Source organism: Corvus hawaiiensis, chromosome 20 (genome assembly GCF_020740725.1).
Source record: "Corvus hawaiiensis isolate bCorHaw1 chromosome 20, bCorHaw1.pri.cur, whole genome shotgun sequence".
Taxonomy (NCBI): Eukaryota; Metazoa; Chordata; class Aves; order Passeriformes; family Corvidae; genus Corvus; species Corvus hawaiiensis.
The window spans coordinates 150,422-169,105 of record NC_063232.1 but is presented as its reverse complement, the minus strand read 5'-3'; the positions used below and the strand labels follow the sequence as shown (position 1 = coordinate 169,105).

The window sequence follows — 18,684 nt, the reverse complement described above, 5'->3', positions numbered from 1 at the left end:
ATAATGATGTGTCTTAAAGCATCACTGAGAACTCCCTGCTACTTACAGCTCTGGGACAAGCAAAGGTGAAGTGATGATAGACAAAGTTGAAATGGTGCAGTATTTTTTTTGAAACCAAGCTGAGCTATTACTTGTCATTTCTGTTTCCCTGGCAGTCATTGCTGATGGGCGTTTTGCAGTTTTCCTTATAGCATGTAGTACAGATAGAAATTGAGTGTACAAGGTGAGGACTGGGAAGTGGAGCAGAGACAGGTGCTAATAAACTCTGCAGATAGAGAGGGAAACAAGCTGTAACTGTCTCTGTTCCATTAAACTCGGCTTCCTTGAATCTTGGCCTCTGCCTGTCCAGTGGTGGCTGCTCTGGAGTCTCTTTACACTCCCTGTCATGAGAACAGTGTGTGTGGGGAAACATGTCATTGCTTGGAGTATTGGAGAAGCACTTGCCACTTATTCCTTTATAGTTTTTATTGTAACAACATAGCTCTTGGCAGCAGCCAGGGTTTTTAATTTTCATATTTTTAGACTGTATTTCTGGTGCATTCATGTTGTATTTCCTGCCGTTGTAGGAGCAGGTACTCCCAGCTCTTAACATGTGATCAGTGACACTACAGCTGTCAGCCACCACCTTATTACACTTGGACTGAACAGATAAGCCATTAAACACCTTTGGCATTGAAAATTTATCTTAACAGTTTCAGTAATTATGTGGTCAGGCTTAGAAAGGAGGTTTTTCTGTTTCTCCCCTTCCTCCTTACTCACTGTGAGTGTAACTTAGCAGTTACTCTTCAGTAAGTGCAGGCTAATCTCAGTTTCTAACATGAGCTCAGCTCCTTTGAAAACAGGTTGTTCACAAACTCAAGTTTATTTGGACATGAAAGGAAAGATACAGTTTTTTGTTGTAAGATTTTAGTGTAGGGTTTGGACCCAGAATTTAATGACATTTATCTTGACTAGTCCGAAGTAATTAATCATGAAAGTTTTAATAAAGGTCAGTGATTCCTTGAAAGGACACTGCAGTAATTGAGATTACCATCTTCGTCAATGATTGACTAGGGAGGGCTTTAGTCTTCAGTAAACAACATACGCACAAGCTCTGCTTTAAAACATTCTTCTTCGACCAGCTTCTGAGGCTGAAAAGAAAAGTTCACATGTTTTAGGGGCAATTAAAAAACCTGTTCTAGCCAAGAGCCATCTTAACACACTAACATTAGCCACATCCAGCAACTGTTGTCCGGGGGAGTGAGGTAGTGGGCGCGGAGCAAACAAGGTAATAACAACTGAAACATTCCTGAGGGTTTTCTGACCTTGGAAGAGGCATTTCTAAGAAAGTAACTGCTAATTTAATTAACATGTACAAGTTACAACTTGAGCTGCTGTCTGAGTCGAGCATACTGGTTTCACTCCTGTAGTTCAGCGTTTGGATTTTTCAAAAGTTGAGGAGCTGCAAATCAGGAACATTAACAATATGTAGCTAAGAAGTTTCTCAACCCCTCAAGCACTATGAGCCAAGAGTACATATTCCCTTTACTGCATGTTTATTATAGACATTACACAATAAGCAGAATGGTTCTCTCTTGAGGAACTGTTTGAGTGAGGAACAGGGAGCAGAAGAGCTGTTCAGAATGCTCTGGTCTCCTTGAACAAGAGAAGGTTCTCAGAGAATACACTAACTCATTTACAGCCCTAAACTCCTGCCAGGTCCCCATCTCAATGCCTGTACATCCAGAACATACAACAAATCACTTACTGTTCCGTATTTAAGTAGTGTGGGCACTCCTGTTAGTTTCAGATTCCTCCTGAATTCATTGTTGGGATCCTTCCAGCTGTTCAGAAAGAAGGTGTTAACCACAGCTTGTAGAGGGGCATTTTGAAGTTAAAATAGCTTCAAAATTATTCAAAGGGCTTTGCCTCACACCCTCCCAACCCCTTTCTCAAAACAAGCATGCAGATAGGTCATGTCAGAGATGGTGAAGACCTCGAAAAATGATTGATTCCTTACAGAGAAGGACAGTTCCCACTTGTCAGCAGTCAAAGTTACTTACTAGGCTCTATCTCCTACTAGACAGTAGATGAAAACTGACTCATCAGGCAGGTTATGAAGTTCCTTTCTCACAACTGGCTCAGCTAGAAAATAATTTTTAAAATCTGTTAGTACTTAATACTTGTGACACAGAATCACATGGATTTACTTGGACCAGCAAGGCTGCAGATTAATGTTTTGTCTGCTTTAGTTAGGAATCTGTATTTCATTTCACCTGGCTATCCACAAGTTTTTCAGACTTTATGACATGCTCGAACGTTGACTGGACTTGTGTTTGAGTAAAGACCAATTTCTTCTCTAACACGGAAGAAAAACACTCGTTCGGTCCTGTCCTGGGTGTGGCAGCCCAGAACGGCGCTCACCCTTCTGCAGGGTGACGGTTCCATAACGCACCTCCACTCGTGCTCAGACACGCACGACCCAGGCAGTTCAGTGCGATGATTTCTGAGAACAGCCTTCACCTGCTGCTGCCGGACACCGGCGGGGAGGACACCGCTGCGCCTCGACACGAGCAGCATAGGTGAAACCGACTGTAGGACGCACGTCTGGTTGTTTGCTGGGCCGTGCACCAGTCCTCGCCAACAGCCCGTGCCGTTCGACGGGCGTAACGAAAAGGGCAGCGCGGCAGCTGCGGCTCACAGCCCGCACAGCCCCTTCAGTTCACCAGGGGAAACTGCGCCTAGAGCTTGGGAGCGGCACTGGGACCGGGGCTGCTGTGACCGCCCAGCACGTTCCGGAAAGGCACCCTCCGGAAAGGGCCTCTCCGGCTTCCCCAGCACCGACACGGCCCATGCCGCAGGCAGGGCATTCCCCCCACGGGCCTCACCCGTCACGCAGTCAGGACACCAGCTCCTGCCCTCGGCGTCCTTATCGCCGCAGAAAAGCGCGAAGATGGGTCGGCCGTGGTAGCTCTGCGCTGTCCGCACGAACTCGGGGTACCCGCGGACCTGCATCTCCTCCCAGCCCATGGCGGCAGCGGCGGAGTCCCTGCCCGGCCCAGCCTGCGCGGCCTCCGTAGCTCCGCGCGCTCCCGGCAGCCCCCGCGGCGGCGGCGGCGGCGGGACCGGGTTCGAGCGGCGCCTGGCGGGTCCCGGCGGGTCCCGGCGCGGCCCGGCCGCCCTTCCTTCCTTCCTTCCTTCCTTCCTCCCTTCCTCCCGTCTCTCTTCCTTGCGGCAGCACCCGGGGCCCGCTGGTGCCGGTACCGTCCGGGACGCGATGGGGCGCGGGGCGGGAGCAGCCGCGGGCCCTGGGCGGTTGCAGAGAGGCTGCCCCTATCTCCTCTCCGCGGCTCCTCGGGCTGGTTCTCCCTCTGTTACTCACATCGGACCCGGGATTGCTTCTGCAAGTCTGAAATAACTGTTTATTGTTCTCGCATTCACAGCTGGGATCACAAGCAAGGGGCAACAACGGGGTTTGCTCTCAAGCCAATGCGATGGGGCCGAGCAAGACAGCAGTCCCTGATGATGCGTTTGCATTGAGCACCCAGCGATACGGGAATGAAGCTAAGGCTTTACAAGCACAGGTACCATTCGCCTTCTGCAGCGATGCTGTATTGGTTTCCTTTGTGATTGTAACAGAGAGATGATTCTGACCCACTTTGTGAGACAGCCCAGCAGGGAGTGTCATACTAGCTTTCCTCATGCTGTCACACATAATCTTGACACCGTCCTTTTGTAAGGGGAGAGGTCAAAAAATATAATTATTCTTAATTGTCTGTTGTGGTTCAGTCCCTGTAGGCAGCTGAGCATGCAGCCACTTGCTTACTCTCTCCCAGTTGGGAGGGGAAGAGAACTGGAAAGCAAAAAGTATGAAAAGTTATGGGTTGCAATAAAGGCAGTTTAACAGGGAAAGCAAATGCTTTCCTGTTTTTATGCACAAACAAAGCAAAATAAGGAATTCATTATCTACATCCCATCAGCAGGCAGGTGTTCAGCCATTTCCATGACTTCAGCACATGTTGACAGTGACTTAGGAAGACAAATGTCACCAGTCTCCCCTTCCTCCTTCTTCCCTGCAGCTTTTATGCTGCGCATGATGCCACAGGGTGTGGAATATCCGTTTTGTCAGATGGGGTCAGCCATCCAGTTGTTTCCTTTCTAGTTTGTTGCCCACCCCCAGGCTACTCACTGGTGAGCAGGCGAGGAGCAGAAAAGGCCTTCACCTGTGTGAGCACTGCTTAGCAAGAATGAAAACATTGGTGTGCTGTTAGCACTGTGTTCAGCACAAATCCTAAACAGTGCCATCATGACAGAGTTGCATCATCTGTGTATAGTGTTCTGTATAACATCAGGGTCTTTTTGCACTTTGAACAGCTCCAGTTTAATGGAAATGTTCCTGCAGTTCCAGAGAACTTGGCTCTCAGATTCTCTCACCCTCGTCCAATTATAATAGAAAAACTGAAGGCATCCAATCTAGTTGGAAGTGAGGACCCCAGCCTGAAAAGCTCTGGGATGTTCTCAGTGGTATCTGAAGAGAGACTGAAATTAGCTGTTCAGCTGGCAAAAAGGGACATCAAACAAAGACGTCTCCAAGAACAAGTGAAACAGCGGGAATTTGGAGATGTGGTCAGTAAACCATGGTGGACTCAAAAATCACAACAGCAGAAGACTGAAGTATTTGTAAGTCGAGAAAATAAAAATGCTCTGAAGTCTCAGTCTCGCTTGAGATGTCAGCAGAGGCTTGACCAGCCTTCCCAAGGGGAGTCTGCCAGCTCTGATGCAAACACTTATCTCTGCGTAGTTAAGGAGGGAAAGCCATCACCAGCTGTTTTGGACTCTCCACCCACCCATGACACAGGACCAGACCCCAAGCCAAATTTAAATAAAAAAGAACATAAAAATACGCAGGAAGTCCAGCGTCTGCAGAAAGAATTGAGGAGCTATGTCCAGAAAATCGAAGAAATTATTAAAAAAGGTGTAAGACGGAACAGTAATTATGTTATATAAATGTACACTAGTTTGTTGATTTTCCCCCCCATTTTTTGGGTTGGGGTAGAATTTGTATTTATGTCTGGATTTTTTAGAACCATCTGTTTTTTTGAAAAATAGATAAAAGATAGAATAGCTAGCCAGCTTAAGCAATTGGTTCTTTTGTAATAACGGGCAGGAGGTTTAACCATTCCAAATTTTGAGTGCTTTATCTGCAACTTTGTCATAAAACTAAGGGGTCACATGATTTTTTAAATAACTAATGAGCTATATTGTATGAGACTGTTTCGTCAAATTCTAAACAGAAACAGAATGTAGAGTTTATAATAACTAACTTGCATTACTGTTAAAGGAACCCCCACAAATATGTGGTTTGGTTTTGCATGGAAGAGGCTTATTACTAAGTTATGTCTGTTGTCATGGCTTAATTGGGATTTTCACGGGTTAAATTAAGATATAAAACTTTATATTCTATGCTTTTTAGGGAGAGATAGAGAACTTGATCCTGAAAACAAGCAGCGACTTTGCATTAGGAGACAGCAACAAGCTGCACGGTCAGCTCGGATGCTGTATGTGCTCCAGCAACAGGTAGGAGCCATCATTTTAAACTGGGATGTGTAGTAGCTTAGTTTGTTGTGATAAATTTGACAGACACTAACTGAAACAAGAGAAATTCAATCAGGTTATCTCTGAACTTCCATAGTTTAGATCTGAATGGTGTGACTAATTTCCCTCATGGCTGGACAGAGAGGTGAGCATCAGTGTTGGAAAATCTGGACTTTCGCTCAGATGCTACAGTGAAAATCTATTGTTCATTTATAGACATGGAATTAATTCTGACTGATTTCGCTCCTCTCCATCTGCTTTCTTGATAAACAGGTAAAAGAAATTCAAGATGATATAGAAAAACTGAGTCCTCATACAATCAAACATACTAAAAAGGTAAGATGTAATTATCCTTCAGGCTGTAAGTGACTTATTGACAGAGTTTTCTAGATTACTGGGTTTGATTGTATTCATAGAAACTATAGTTATTAAAGCGTTTATTTGTTTTTCATTTCTCCAGTCTCGAGCAGCATCCAGGTTGGCAGCAGCACACAGAGGAGCTGTACGAACCCTGCAGGCATTTGCCAGTCAGTTTGCAGATCAAACAGATGAGCAGATTCCTGCCCACTACAAGGAACTGGGCAGTCTCGTTCGACAACTGTCTCTATGCTCTGCCAAAGTAGAAGGAGATTCTTCCATTTCTGACGTTATCATAGATATTTTGCTGCAAGTTGAGGTAGGAAAATAACATTTGTTTTTGCTAAGGCAGGAAAGATGTAGTGAAATATGAGATTGTGTTCATGAAATGGCAGAATATATTATTGGTTTTGTTTTTGTTTTTTTAAAGGCCATATTTTCTAAGGTAAAAATGTACTTCTAATGTTTCTAAGTAATGGTGGCGTAAAAGAGAGGTGCATCCTAAACACAGAAACTACCTGCTGCTGGTCTTATTGATTGCTGTTCCTATCTTTCTTGGCTGTCCTGGTAGAATGAGGACTGGTAACAAAGCATCAGTTTCTAATTCATTTGTCATTTTCAGGATTGAGAGAATTAATTTTATAAATTGGTGTGCATTATGTGTTTATTACTTTGGATGCATGCTTTAGTCATCAGTGTCAGTGATGAGCACCTGAGGATCTCATATGGTGGTGGGTGTAGAATTGTCCAGGCAGAAGATAAAGTTGTGGGTACAAGATTTAGTTAGCTCCGTGCCCTTCAAATATCGTTTTTAGTGATATCTGATGGCTTATACATCATTGTCATTGTTATCATAGAAAAGTTCTGATTCATGTTGCCTGCTGCATAAGTAAAAAAAAGCAATACCAGAGCCATAAGATACTTTCCTTAAAATACTGTTAAAACTGTAAGAGCTGTGTTTTTAATTTTACTGTTATGAACTGCTTATGAGAACAGTAATAGTGCTAACTGCCTGGGAATGGGAAAGGAAGTAGTTGTTTAAGTTTGAAGATAGCATTGGAAGAAGTGTCTGTATTACCATAATCATGTGACCATGGGGGTTTTGTTGGTCTGTAGCCTTTGTGTTCAATTTTTTTGAACCTTCTGTAAGCAAATGGTTTGCTGGAGTCAGTTGTAAATACAAAAATGTAAGCCTTTTCAGTAAGATTTAAGTTAATAATATGAAAAAGCTTCTACATGAACAAGCTATCAGGAATAATCACTGTCAGAAAAAGAAAACCAAAACAAAACCAGACCAAAAAAGCTCCAACTGCTTAGACTCTCTTGAATTTGCTTTTCATTACATCAGATTTGCTGAGAGAGTAATTAAAACTCTTAAATATTTGGTGCAGGATCTGAATTCACTGTTGGAAAACAAGCAAACACCAAAAACAGTGAAGAAATGTATTTCAGCTTCTCAGGCCAAATCTCCAAGGAAGACTGAGACATTTCCAGCCAGAAAGCACCTTCTGTCTCCAAAAGGAGAAAACAAACCTGTCCCCTTAAAGGGACAGCTTGGACAAGAGTCTAAAAAACCTCCATGTGCTGGTAGTCTCTTGACTGGTTTGTATTTTGAATTACTAAATACATTTTTATCACCTAGCTCGCCATGTGCAGTTCCATTTTTTAGGATGGTATTGTTGGTCAGAAGTTGGTCAGATGTTAGCAAATCAATCTTAACAAAAACCAGGCTGTGATTGTTTAACTGTTCACACTGAAAAGGTATTCTGTAGCCTTGGCTCAGAATTCCCTTGGTTGGTACAATTTCTCTGCTTCTGGGAGCAGTGGCTGTTTTATCCTGGCCAGTTCATTACTGTCAATGTCTTTTGCACAACAGTCACAGTTTTGTACCTAGAGACACATTAACTGATGGTTAAGCTGAAGACTTGGGGGTTTTCTCCACTATCTTGCCATGCAACTGTTTGGAGTTGGCTTTCTATATTGTTCTTTTACTTTGAAAGAAAAGGAGCTTTATTCTTTCTCAACCTGTTGTGAGATAAATTTACCTGAAGTATTTTGGCAGCTCATGAAAGCCACTGTAAGTTCCTACATTATTATATAGTCTATATTAACTGTTTTTCTTCTTTGTGGTGATTTTCTCATACCTCAGGCTAGTTTTTACTAGAACAGTAAGTATTCTTTACTACCCCCAGGTAGCAAGAATTCCATATGCCAAATTCATCTCTGGCAGTCCTGGGAGACAGTATGTAAACATCTAATGATTTCCATGTGTCTTGCTGCCTAAACGGGGATGTTTTGTTATCACTGCCTGGAGTTCATATGGCAATTGCTACCAAAAGGCTTTCCCATGAGTTGCATATATATGTATATTTTCAAATATCTCTATACATATAAATATGTATATGACCATAAACCCCAAACCTTCCTGTTCATCAAAACAATGGAAGAAAGACAATTTCTTTAATACTTGTCAGGAAATACAAGGCTAGAAATTTTCTTTTTGTCTTTGATTTTTGTAAAATTACGGTGGAGCTTAAAGTTCATGATTCGGTATACCTAGCATAACAGAGGTATCAAATGTAGAAACAAAGACAATTCTTGCCCCTTTCAACTTACAATTAAAAGTTTATGTGTTACTTTTGATACAGATAAACACTGACATGTTGCAAATATTTCAGCAGTTCAACAGGCAAACAGTTGTGCTCATATATTGCACAATAAATACCAAGAAAAAAGTGGCCCACCTATTCCAGAGAGAAATGCCACTTTGCAAGGAAGCACAGTTGCACTGGTGAGAGCTAGAGCTGTAAAAAAAGAGTCTGTCCTTGAAAGTGGTGCTTTGAGGAAGAAAGATGTGTCACTGCCTGCAAAACCACAGGTATGGAAGTGATAAATCATTTATGCTGTCTTCTACTTGTGCTCTGGGATTTGTTGTATAATATAAGACACTGTCAAAGCTTTGCACTTGCTCACAATATTGCCATTATGAGATAGGAGATACAGGAGGATAAACCCTGTCTGTTATTTCTAGTTGTTATGACTATTTTAGCAAATGTTTTTCGAAAATAGTGTTTACTGTTCCTTGGAAATACACTATACAACTAGAAACAGCAACAGAATTAGTAAGGAAAATGCTCACTGAAACTAGTTTCGTGTTTGAAATTAACATGTTTTTTTCAATTTGAAATTAAAGCTGAAGTATTTTCCTCCTATGGTCATCCTCTGTCACAAAAAATGCACTCAGCACTAATGTGCTAATGTTAGTAGGAGAATATAAGTTACTAAGGCTTACTTAATTGATAACAGGAATGATAAAACTTCACTATACAAGTTCTGGTTTCTGCTAAGTCCTTGCAAACAGAAAGAAGCTCCATAGTACAAACAAAACAATTCTTAAAAGACTAGGGCTAGATTTTGCAAATAAGTGTATTTTTCTTTTATTCCTTCCTCAGAGTATCACTTTTAACTAGGAAAATCAAATCTGACACAGTAACATAGATGTATGCTTATGTAACTTTTACTGCTTCCTATCCCTGTGGATCAGCGAGGATCATGGGCAGGAAGGTTAAGCATTTCAATAATTCATATTGAGGGGACAAGTCTAAATGACCTTGTAACAAATACAAATGTGGGAATATTATTGTTTTGTGGCTGAATACAATGTTACCTTGGAAACCTATTTGGATTTATTAATAGTTAGCATAGAGTCTAATTCTGAAAAATCAAAAATAAGTTTTTTCCCCATGAAGAGCAACACTGGAAAAGTTGGAACTGTTTGCAAAAATAATAGTTGCAGGATTAAGCATATGTTCTGTTCAGACACAGCTGTACTTCCCTTTAAAGCACTTGTAAAACCTTCACATACGTCAACTGCAGCAAAGCTAGCAGGTGTAATTTCAAGACAAAGTCTGAAGCAGAATGCAAAAGACTTTAAAAATTCAACAACTGGAATATGTGTTTTCAATGTGATCATGTTAATTTTAAGGGAATGCTGAAATCTTTAAAGTCAAGACGGGTACACCCTCCAGGAAAGCGTGCCCGATTTCGAGAGCCAACTATAGCTTTCCAACTAAAAGAGAACAAACGACCTGTTAAGGAGAGCAAAATGCCCTGCATGCCTTCAAAGGCTCCGCCTCGGTCTGGTTCACCTAAGCGGTATGTTTGCAGTCCCCTGGCAGCCATCTGTACCCTGCTTCCCAGTGGAAATGCTTCTGGATCTGTGCTAGCAACTGGGATAGAGTTGGCCTGGCTTCAGTCCAGGGGGGCCAGTGGCACAGCACAGCTTGCTGTCAGAGAGCTGCTCTGCTTTCCCATTTGGCCCAGAGCAGCCTCATTCCCTAAAGCCTGGGAAGAGCCAGAGCTTTAGTCTTTTGCCTGAGTTACTGCCTGGGAGTCAAAGCCAAACTGTGCAAGGCAGGGCAGTGACAAAACACAGGAGGTGGAGTGGGTATTCCCAGCACTGCTTTGAGAAGGTAAAATATTATCTCCCTGTTCCAGAAGGACAAGATACATGTATTTGTCCCAGACAATAATAAAGTGCAGGTTTGTTTACTCCAAATTTACTTAATTTGGAGACGGGGGTGTCCAAATTTAGGTTGATTTGGGACTGGTGTTTGTAGCATTTGAAGCAGGAGAACCAGATGCTGTATCTATACTAGGCAGTGTGCATGGTAAGATGAGGAGCTCATTTCTCTGGACAGTATTTGTGGATAGCCATGTAGTTCCCGTTTGCCAACAGCAGAAACATGATTCAAGATCCCTCATTCTCAACAGAATTTTCTGGCTTATATGGTCTTAAACTCTATTAATTTTTTCTCTAAAGTTTCTTGTAACTCTTCCAAACTGATGCTGGAAATCACACTACTTCATTCTTCGGTTGTTAGAATGTACATTTTGTAACTCTCTATGCTACTGCGCTGTTTTTGAAGACTAGCAAGGCTTGAAGCAAAAAATTCTAGAGGAGTGAAAGTTCTAACTGACCTTTGCAGAGGAGAAATGGAAAAAATAGAAAAGTTAAGATAATGACTTACTTTGAAAAATATCATAATGGGTGTGAGATCTAATACGAGCTTCTCCCCACTCCCAAAAGTCCCCCTAAAAATACATTTATGTAGTTGGTGTTTTAAATTAATATTGTCATACTAGGTTTCAGAATGGCATTGTCATTTCTTCTTCTTTGTGCAGGTCACAAACTGTTTCTCCAGCCCATTGTGCAGACAAAGATGGGAAGGAGGTACAGGAGTGGTCAGAGCCGCCGTTAGACAGGACACAGGTAGTATAGGCAAGGTCCTGCCACGGGGTGAATGATGCCTTGAGAGCTGTCAAACATTTACAAAGGGGCAACAGACAGTTTTTTTTCAACTTAATGCAAGTTGCTTTTGTTTTGGTTCGGGTTTTTTTTCTTTCTTTCTTTATTGGCTTTGTGTCTTTTTGTTTTCTGTGGTATTTGTTTTTGGGGTTTGTTTTTTTAAGTAGCAGGTTGCAACAAATGCAGATGTTCTGAGTGAAAAGCTATTGGATGACCTTTTGGAAGATACTGCTCAGGAACTGTGGAGCATGGATCAGCATGAGAGACTCCAGACCGAGGCCCTGCTTGTGGCTGACACTCATAGCCTGGAGTCAATGTTGCAAAGAATGGAAGAAATTGAAGTAAGATTTTCTGTCTTGGTTGGTCTCATTAGTGCCAATTTCTTACTTACTGTCCATAAATTATAATATTTATAAGTATCTACATTCTTAAATGAAGCAAGGTCTGACTGGATCAGTGTCTGAGATCAAAGACCTGGCCTGGAGTTTGTGCTTCCAGAAAACACAGTGTAAGAGCAGAAGCAGAGCGTTTGATGAATCTGTTGCTGTAAAGTTAGCAGACCTGAGTTTGCATCCCATCTCAAAACTTTGTGGCTTAAATCATTGTATGTGAATAGGAGAATCAGTATGGTGATTATGTTGATTGTCTAGCAGATTGGAAAGTATTTGAATATTAATTTGAATTTTTCCCTTGTTTTAAACTATAGAATCTCAGTATTCCAGTAGCATGACCATCTTGAGGAAATACGCTCTGGCAATCCAAAGTATTTCACAGGGCAATATGGAGACGTCAGACAAATACATGGTTATCTGTGCCTGTATTTATTCATCTTTCTATATAAATATTCATAAGGTTATTGTTTAGTTGACTTGCGCTTTCTCATATATTGCTTTCTTAAAAATTTTTCTTCAATCAGTTTTTTCATAGTTTCTGGTTTGAGTTCCATTTTGACCTTCCTGTTCTCTGAAATTTATTGTGACTTAGAACTACTCAGTTTAGTGCCATTTACTTGTAGAGATCTGTTCATCAGTTGGAAGTATGAAGCTGACATCCTGCAGTGTCCTTGTCCCTGAGGCACTGGAGCACCCATTTGGATTCACTGTTGGTGAGGCAGGAGCAGCTTGAGGGCCCGTCAGTTGTTTGGCTAAGGGCTGTTGGTCTGAAATCTGAAGAGCTCCCATGGGACTGGCAGTTAGTTTTGTATTCAAGTATGGCATTTTGAATAAGAGAAATATCTGTGTTTTCAATCACCCAACCCTTTTCTATGTTTTGTTACCAGCCAAAATAAGCCTGCTTTGCCCAAGGAGGATCATTACTGGCTTTCCTATTGAGTGATAATCAGTGCAGCTGAGCTGCCAGATACATGGGTGATTGATTGATGTTGTGTGTTCCACTCCAGATGTACCAGGAGGCTGTCCGCAGGAGAGTCACCCAGATTGTGTACAGTGACTCCCAGTTTTGGGCCCAGGAAGACAAAACGGGTAATTGTCTTCTTTAGTACAGGTTGGTTTCCCTATAATCTGTAGGTTTAAATTCAGGTGTTTTGAAATCAAGGTCATTGGATTACGTGTGATCAAATAGCACCACTCAGACACATTTTTTACCATAGGTGCTTCTTTCAGAAGACAGTTTCTAAGATGTAATTCTAAAATCAATACTTTATCAGCATTCCTTTTCTTTATCCTATGGTTTGATTGAGTAGCACAGTGAAGCTACATTGATTTTCCAAGGTATCGGATCACACACAACTTTACTGAAACTGTGTTGTTTAACACAAGTTGGAAAATCTCACAGTAAAATTGGTGAAGATTTACCCCAAATCTATGGATTCTTTTTCCATATCTTGGATGTACCACTAAGTTTAATAGACTGTGCTATTTTTACAGTGGCATTTTCTATCCCTCTGCTAGAATTACCCACTGGCAGCACAAATGATTTATACTAAAGGTAGCATTTCTAAATTGCTAATCGTTAATACACTGAGCTGAATTTGTTTTTTCTTACTTTGAATACTTTACTTACCTGAAGGACTTCCCCTTAAAAGAAACAAAAGTCTTTGTGAGGACTTAACCTGCAGTAGATGTAGTTTTTCCTCTTTCAAAAAACCAATTTAAAATAGTATTTTCTTCCTTCTAGAACAACAAATGGCATCAACAGCTAAAAAACTTACATCTCCTCATCCAGTTCAGATAACCAAATTAACTGGACACACAGAGCTAGAAACAGACATTTTATTTGAAAAACCTTTTGACAGCATGTAAGTGGAATATTTGGCCCTACAGTAAACTGTGGTGCATAAGATCTATGTGACTTCATTACACTGACTCTTCAAAAAGAGACTTAAAAATTTTGTCCTGTCTTGATGATTATTTCATATTTCCAGTGATATTGATGAAAACAAAGAAGCAGAGGAGAAATTGCAGACTGGAGATGACATTCTGCAGCCCTTGCCTCCGAATTCTCTACAGAAAGCGTATTCTGTGTCTCTCTCTGTGCCAAACGATGTGCTCCAGAGCATCTTGGATTATAACAGCAGATACAAGCATCATTTAAAGCTTATTTCCCATGAGGTGGTGGGCAATTTCGATCCATGGCAGATTGCTGAGAGGTATATGAACTATCTTTGTGGTTTGGAAGTGAATGTATCAGCTATTGACAGGTATTTCCATTCTCACTCAGGAGATGAGGGGGGAGGGACCATTTCAATTCCAAACTGAAAGCCAGAAGCAGTTGGCTCTCAGACTATTTCTCCACTGGTACTCAGCGTTCATGGATTTTGAAGGTCTTTGGATAAGACAAAAGGATATTGGAGTAGAGTATCCATCCCTTAGCACAAATAGAAGATGTGAAGAAACAGTAAACTACAGCCTTTCTGCTGTTCACTTCCTGGCAAAGAAAAATTGTTTCTCAGGCTGAATGTCTACTAAGCAAGCAGGGCAACATAAGCCAAAATACACACCTTTGCACTGAAGCTAGAGTAAGTGTTTTGATTGCTCAGTAAAAGGTTTAGCAACTAAATTACATAATTGGTTATAATTTCCTTCCACTTTTCTTGAGTAATTACCTACAAATGCCTAGAAATAATTTATATATTAATATATAATAATTTATATATTTATATATTTATATATTTTTTATATATATATATATTTATATATTTATAATAACTTATATTTCAAAACCTACCTTTGGGTCTTGCAAATTCCAACCCAAAGAAAGCATGGAAATAGAGGCTGAATTTGAACTTTGCTAGCCCTGTTCTTTCAGAACTGCATAAATAGTGGCACAACATCAGTTGGCACAGAGCATTGATATCAATGGCATGAATGACTGGAATTTGAAATCTGACTTTCTGAACCTTTTCCTTCTTTTATTTTGCCCTCCCTCTCCCTTAGTCTTGCAGAGCAACTGACAGAAGAAGCCCTGTGTGACGTGGCAGCAGAGTTGCAGGATGTTTGTGAGGACTATGCAGAAGCTGTGTTCACATCGGAGTTTTTGCAGCCAATGCACTGAATTCTTTCCCACGTGCCCCATCAACGTCAGCCTCAGCCTGACAGTCTGTGAGATTTTCTGCACTGGATCTCCATCAAGGATTCGTCTCAGGTTTTTATAAAACCATTATAATAATGGTTTCCTTTTCAGACTTGATGTTGTCTGATCACCTTAGCACATGCTTAGCACATACACTGGGGTGAGTTCTTTGGGGATGTGGCAATCCAGTGAAGGATTCTCATGGAACAGCACAAATAGATGCAAACACTTGTCACTGGCTGTAGGTGCAGGCTTGCTTGGGCTCTTGCCATCAGCCTCAGAGTGGAGTTCCTGAGTATCTCTAGTACATCATGCACAGGCAAAATGAGACCTTTCAATAGAAGCACATGGTAGAGATCTTACTTTCTTTTTCTTAAACTACTCTAAAATGTTACATTTTTAACAGCATTTAGTGATTCAACCCCACATTCCTTTCTCTTAAGAATCCCAATGAAATCAAGAACAACAAAATAAATGAGCAATTGGCATTTCTGCAACATTAAATTAACTTGTTTCAAGTAATCAAGGTACTAGTTTGGGTTATGTCTGGAGTCAGAGCAATGAGTAATAATTACATATGTAGTATACTAGGGAAATGCAAATTCATCCCTTGAGGTAACTCGAAGAACAATATGAGTCTGTTTCCTTTGTCAATTTTTTTTTCTCCAGTATTATTCAACTTATAACACATTCATTTTTAACCTTCTAAGATTATTTCCTCTAATTAGAACATATATTTTAAAAATAATTTTGTTTCTATTGAAGCCTGGTTTACTATTTCAATCATCTTCAAATTTACATAAAATGTAATAAATGTTACTGCTGAAGCATGACTTTGCTGATACGCGATTCTGTAATTTAAAACAGTTAATTTCTAAGATTATAAGTCAAAAATACTAAAGCAATAGTGTCTCTATGTATGTGTATATATGCGTCTGAAAGTATTTTGAGGATGTCTTATTTTTTAATAAACAACACTTGTTTATTATCACTGAACACAGTTTTAATTTAAGATAACTTCCCTCTGAATCCATTTGGAATAGTCAGCACCCAGCATGCAAGAGAGCACCTGGCAACATTACAAGAGTCAGACTACATACACCTTGAAGTAATGTGGTCATCTGTGAAGGAAGGCATACTTTCTCTCACTTGTGAGGGGTATCCTCTGACTGAGGATGCCAAAATCAACTTTTATTCCGGATGAGAACGTTGTGGCATTTGGCTGCCTTCTGGGAGCAGATATATGTGGAGAGTGAAGGCTTTAAATAAAATTCCCAACTTCACACTCTTCAGTCCTTCTGGAGGAACTTAACTAAGGTGCAGAAGAAAAGTTTGAGACATCTTACTTGTGTCTGCCTCATAGAAATTAAGCAATCCCAAATTTCTGTGGGCTTTAACCTCTTTTAGGGATCTGAGTTTATTTATTGCACTGACTAATTTTTACGTTTGGCTATTTGTTTCCTACTGTGAGTCAGATGTGAGAATAGCAATGTTATGAAAGTTCATGTCTGGGGATTTGGTCTTTAGTTGTTCTGAATTCTTGGCCAGGGACAAGCTCTTAAGGTTTCAGTTGGAGTTTAGGCTCAGCAGGTGTCAGGATTTGGCCTTCAGTTTGGGGCAATCTGCAAAGAAACTGGTCTTCGTATTATAATTTTGCACCTACACCAGTGCAGGCAGCTGAATGAAAGCTAGTTCCCTGTCCAGGTGTTTTCACTGGAACTTTCATTTGCCTCTGATGTTTTTAAATGTGGCTGAAATTCAAGTGCAAGGTTACACTCTCTATAATTGTCTTTTGTCTTTCAATTGAGAAAATAAGCTTGTTCTGAATATGGAACTAAGTAGTACCAATTAAACTAAACATAAGGCAGCAACTGCTGACTCTGGCTTCCGTCTTCTGTTTCTGCAGCCAGTCTGAATATTTAGGCTGAGGGAATAAGCAGCCAAAGAGAACTGGGTGATCTGGAAGGAGACAGAGAGCAAGTAAACTTCAAAGGGGAAAAAGAACAGAGTGGTCAAGACTTCAGTGTGGATTTCTAACCACCTCAGGAGCACGTGCTTAGCAATGATTATATCCGCAGAAGGTGGCACCATGGGTGTCAGTTATTAATAGACTTGTTAAAATGCACATGCTGACTCTTTTTCTTTCTTCTTCCTCTTTTTTTTTTTTTTAACTTTCTATAGCGATTTCTGTCCCTTTTTGAGCTGCCACAGAACAAAACGTCCATAGTATTGGTGAAACATAAATAGCATTGTTCAAATGGACCCAAACTGAGATGCTCAGGGGAGATCGTGCTGGGCTGTTCCATACAGACAACTCCTGGATCTGGCTTTTCCAATGTCCTGAAATTTGTCCAAAACAGAACCAACAGCATAAGATGAAGTCTGCCCAGAGAATGATGCAGTCCATAAACCAGAAGTCATGAAGTACCACATTTGTTTCCTTTATGAAACATCACCCTTTGCTTCTCCAACAGCCCTCATTAGCCTTGTGTCTGAATAGGGGGGAGTGCTGGTGCTAAAATACATGCTCTTGAGGTCTAGCGACTTTGCTTTTCTGTTTGCTGACAAAACTTGATGGCACATTTTTGTCTCATTATTTCTTCCTATGCATTACATATATGGTCCCACACTCTTTTCTTATATGGTACTGGTGAATAAGAGGGCCATGGGTGCTACTGAGAAAAGATATTCTGTAAGTTATTAGTCTGAGAGGGAGCAGAGTGACATTTATCATCATTATTTTTTGAATGCACTGGCCTCTTCTGACTGTCCCCATTTGTGGATTACTGACTTGTTCTGCGTTACACATTAATGATGGCATTTCCCTGCCTTACATCGAGGCCTGATTTTGGAATGGAGCTTATGCATGGTGGGCTGTACAGCCAGTCTCTCCTTGTGCTCCTCTGCCTTACCTGGCTCACGGTATGACTGGAGTGAGCAGGTCCACGCAGGTCCATCATGCAGCGAGCCATCCCTGACCCTGGCTGGGTGCCCTGAGCTGTGGTCCCCCTGGCAGAGCTCGGCCACTTTGCAGTGTTGCTCCTGAGTGCAGGGTGAGCATTTGCCCTGGCTGAGGTCCATCTGTGCCTGAGGAAGCCCATGGAAACTGAGGCTGTCTTTGAAAACAGTTGCTGCACTGTAGAAGAGAAAAGCTCCACAGATGCTTCAAAAAATCCTGGTGTCACGGCTTCTCCCTCTCCCCTCGGCATTCCAGTTAGGAAACATGACTAAAAATAGCCTGCTGCCTAAAGCTCCCAGAGAGCTGTGCTGTCTGATTACTTCCTTAGCATTTAATTTCTGTTCTCATGAGTGTATCCAGGTTTTTGGTTGTGGTTTTTTTTGGTTTTGTTTTGTTGGGGTTTTTTTTCCTAATACCCAGTCCCTCGTTTAACAAAAAAAGCCTGATTTAGGATCAAGCTGGTACTCATCAACAAATCTTGCATTTATCACAGTCCTTCCTTCTGCTGATATTTCCTAATATTTTGCTCTGCTATGGACTAGCAGCCAGGGTCTGGGAAGAAGGCTTCCTAGCACTGCATTAAGCCACTATAGCAATGTTTTTCTAAAACAGGCTGCCTTTTTCAAAATGAGTTTGGGAAACTGATAGACTTTTCCACATGAAAAGAATAGATGCCCTGTGCTTATCCCATGAAATGGAGAGACACTGAAATTTTATCACCGCTTTTCTGTATGGAAAAATCAGAACAGACTCAGTAAAGCAGAGCAAATATCAATAATATTATAGATTGGAGATTCTGGGCTACTCTTTAACAGTGGGGTAAATTATGGGGGAGAGGGGCAAGACAGGACAAAGTCCATACGGAAAGAATGAGATACCTAACCAGATACGCCTTTGGAGTTCAACATGCCTGAGTTCAAGAAGTTTTTAGACAATGCTCTCAGGCACATGGTGG

The 18,684-nt window shown here is 41.1% G+C and overlaps 2 protein-coding genes across 11 annotated transcripts; one reads left to right on the top strand and one right to left on the bottom strand.

The window, feature by feature from the left end:
• Positions 1–843: 843 nt before the first annotated feature.
• Positions 844–3,068, bottom strand: TXNDC17 (thioredoxin domain containing 17). Its single transcript, XM_048324462.1, has 4 exons — positions 2,868–3,068; positions 2,043–2,124; positions 1,748–1,823; positions 844–1,130 (listed from the first exon to the last, which is right to left on the bottom strand). Exons 1-4 carry the CDS (start codon positions 3,007–3,009, stop codon positions 1,062–1,064), a joined length of 369 nt encoding a protein of 122 aa, XP_048180419.1. The 5' UTR covers positions 3,010–3,068; the 3' UTR covers positions 844–1,061.
• KIAA0753 (KIAA0753 ortholog) lies at positions 2,168–17,345 on the top strand. 10 transcript variants are annotated; one of them, XM_048324450.1, is made up of 15 exons: positions 2,168–2,561; positions 3,423–3,563; positions 4,354–4,954; positions 5,453–5,556; positions 5,848–5,910; positions 6,035–6,250; positions 7,323–7,533; positions 8,610–8,809; positions 9,917–10,086; positions 11,116–11,203; positions 11,407–11,580; positions 12,639–12,720; positions 13,376–13,496; positions 13,623–13,847; positions 14,635–15,766. In XM_048324450.1, exons 2-15 carry the CDS (start codon positions 3,474–3,476, stop codon positions 14,750–14,752), a joined length of 2,463 nt encoding a protein of 820 aa, XP_048180407.1. In that variant the 5' UTR covers positions 2,168–2,561; positions 3,423–3,473; the 3' UTR covers positions 14,753–15,766. The 10 variants fall into 10 exon arrangements, 8 of the variants coding, with proteins under 8 accessions (XP_048180407.1, XP_048180413.1, XP_048180412.1 ...); XR_007207695.1 differs by lacking the exon at positions 2,168–2,561 and adding an exon at positions 16,952–17,345 and having other exon boundaries at positions 3,112–3,563; positions 14,635–14,842; XR_007207696.1 differs by lacking the exon at positions 2,168–2,561 and adding an exon at positions 16,677–16,895 and having other exon boundaries at positions 3,112–3,563; positions 14,635–14,842.
• The last annotated feature ends 1,339 nt before the right edge of the window (positions 17,346–18,684 follow it).

What these genes read in the sequence shown, in the direction of transcription:
- TXNDC17 (XM_048324462.1), bottom strand. Translation starts at nt 3,009, where the DNA reads ATGGGCTGGGAGGAGATGCAGGTCCGCGGGTACCCCGAGTTCGTGCGG. An exon ending in CTAGTAGGAGATAGAGCCTA is followed by an intron (nt 1,824 to 2,042) that starts GTAAGTAACTTT and finishes CTTTCTGAACAG; the next exon opens with CTGGAAGGATCCCAACAATG. An exon ending in CACTACTTAAATACGGAACA is followed by an intron (nt 1,131 to 1,747) that starts GTAAGTGATTTG and finishes TTTTCTTTTCAG; the next exon opens with CCTCAGAAGCTGGTCGAAGA.
- KIAA0753 (XM_048324450.1), top strand. Translation starts at nt 3,474, where the DNA reads ATGGGGCCGAGCAAGACAGCAGTCCCTGATGATGCGTTTGCATTGAGC. An exon ending in ATATTTTGCTGCAAGTTGAG is followed by an intron (nt 6,251 to 7,322) that starts GTAGGAAAATAA and finishes TATTTGGTGCAG; the next exon opens with GATCTGAATTCACTGTTGGA. An exon ending in CCATGGCAGATTGCTGAGAG is followed by an intron (nt 13,848 to 14,634) that starts GTATATGAACTA and finishes CCTCTCCCTTAG; the next exon opens with TCTTGCAGAGCAACTGACAG.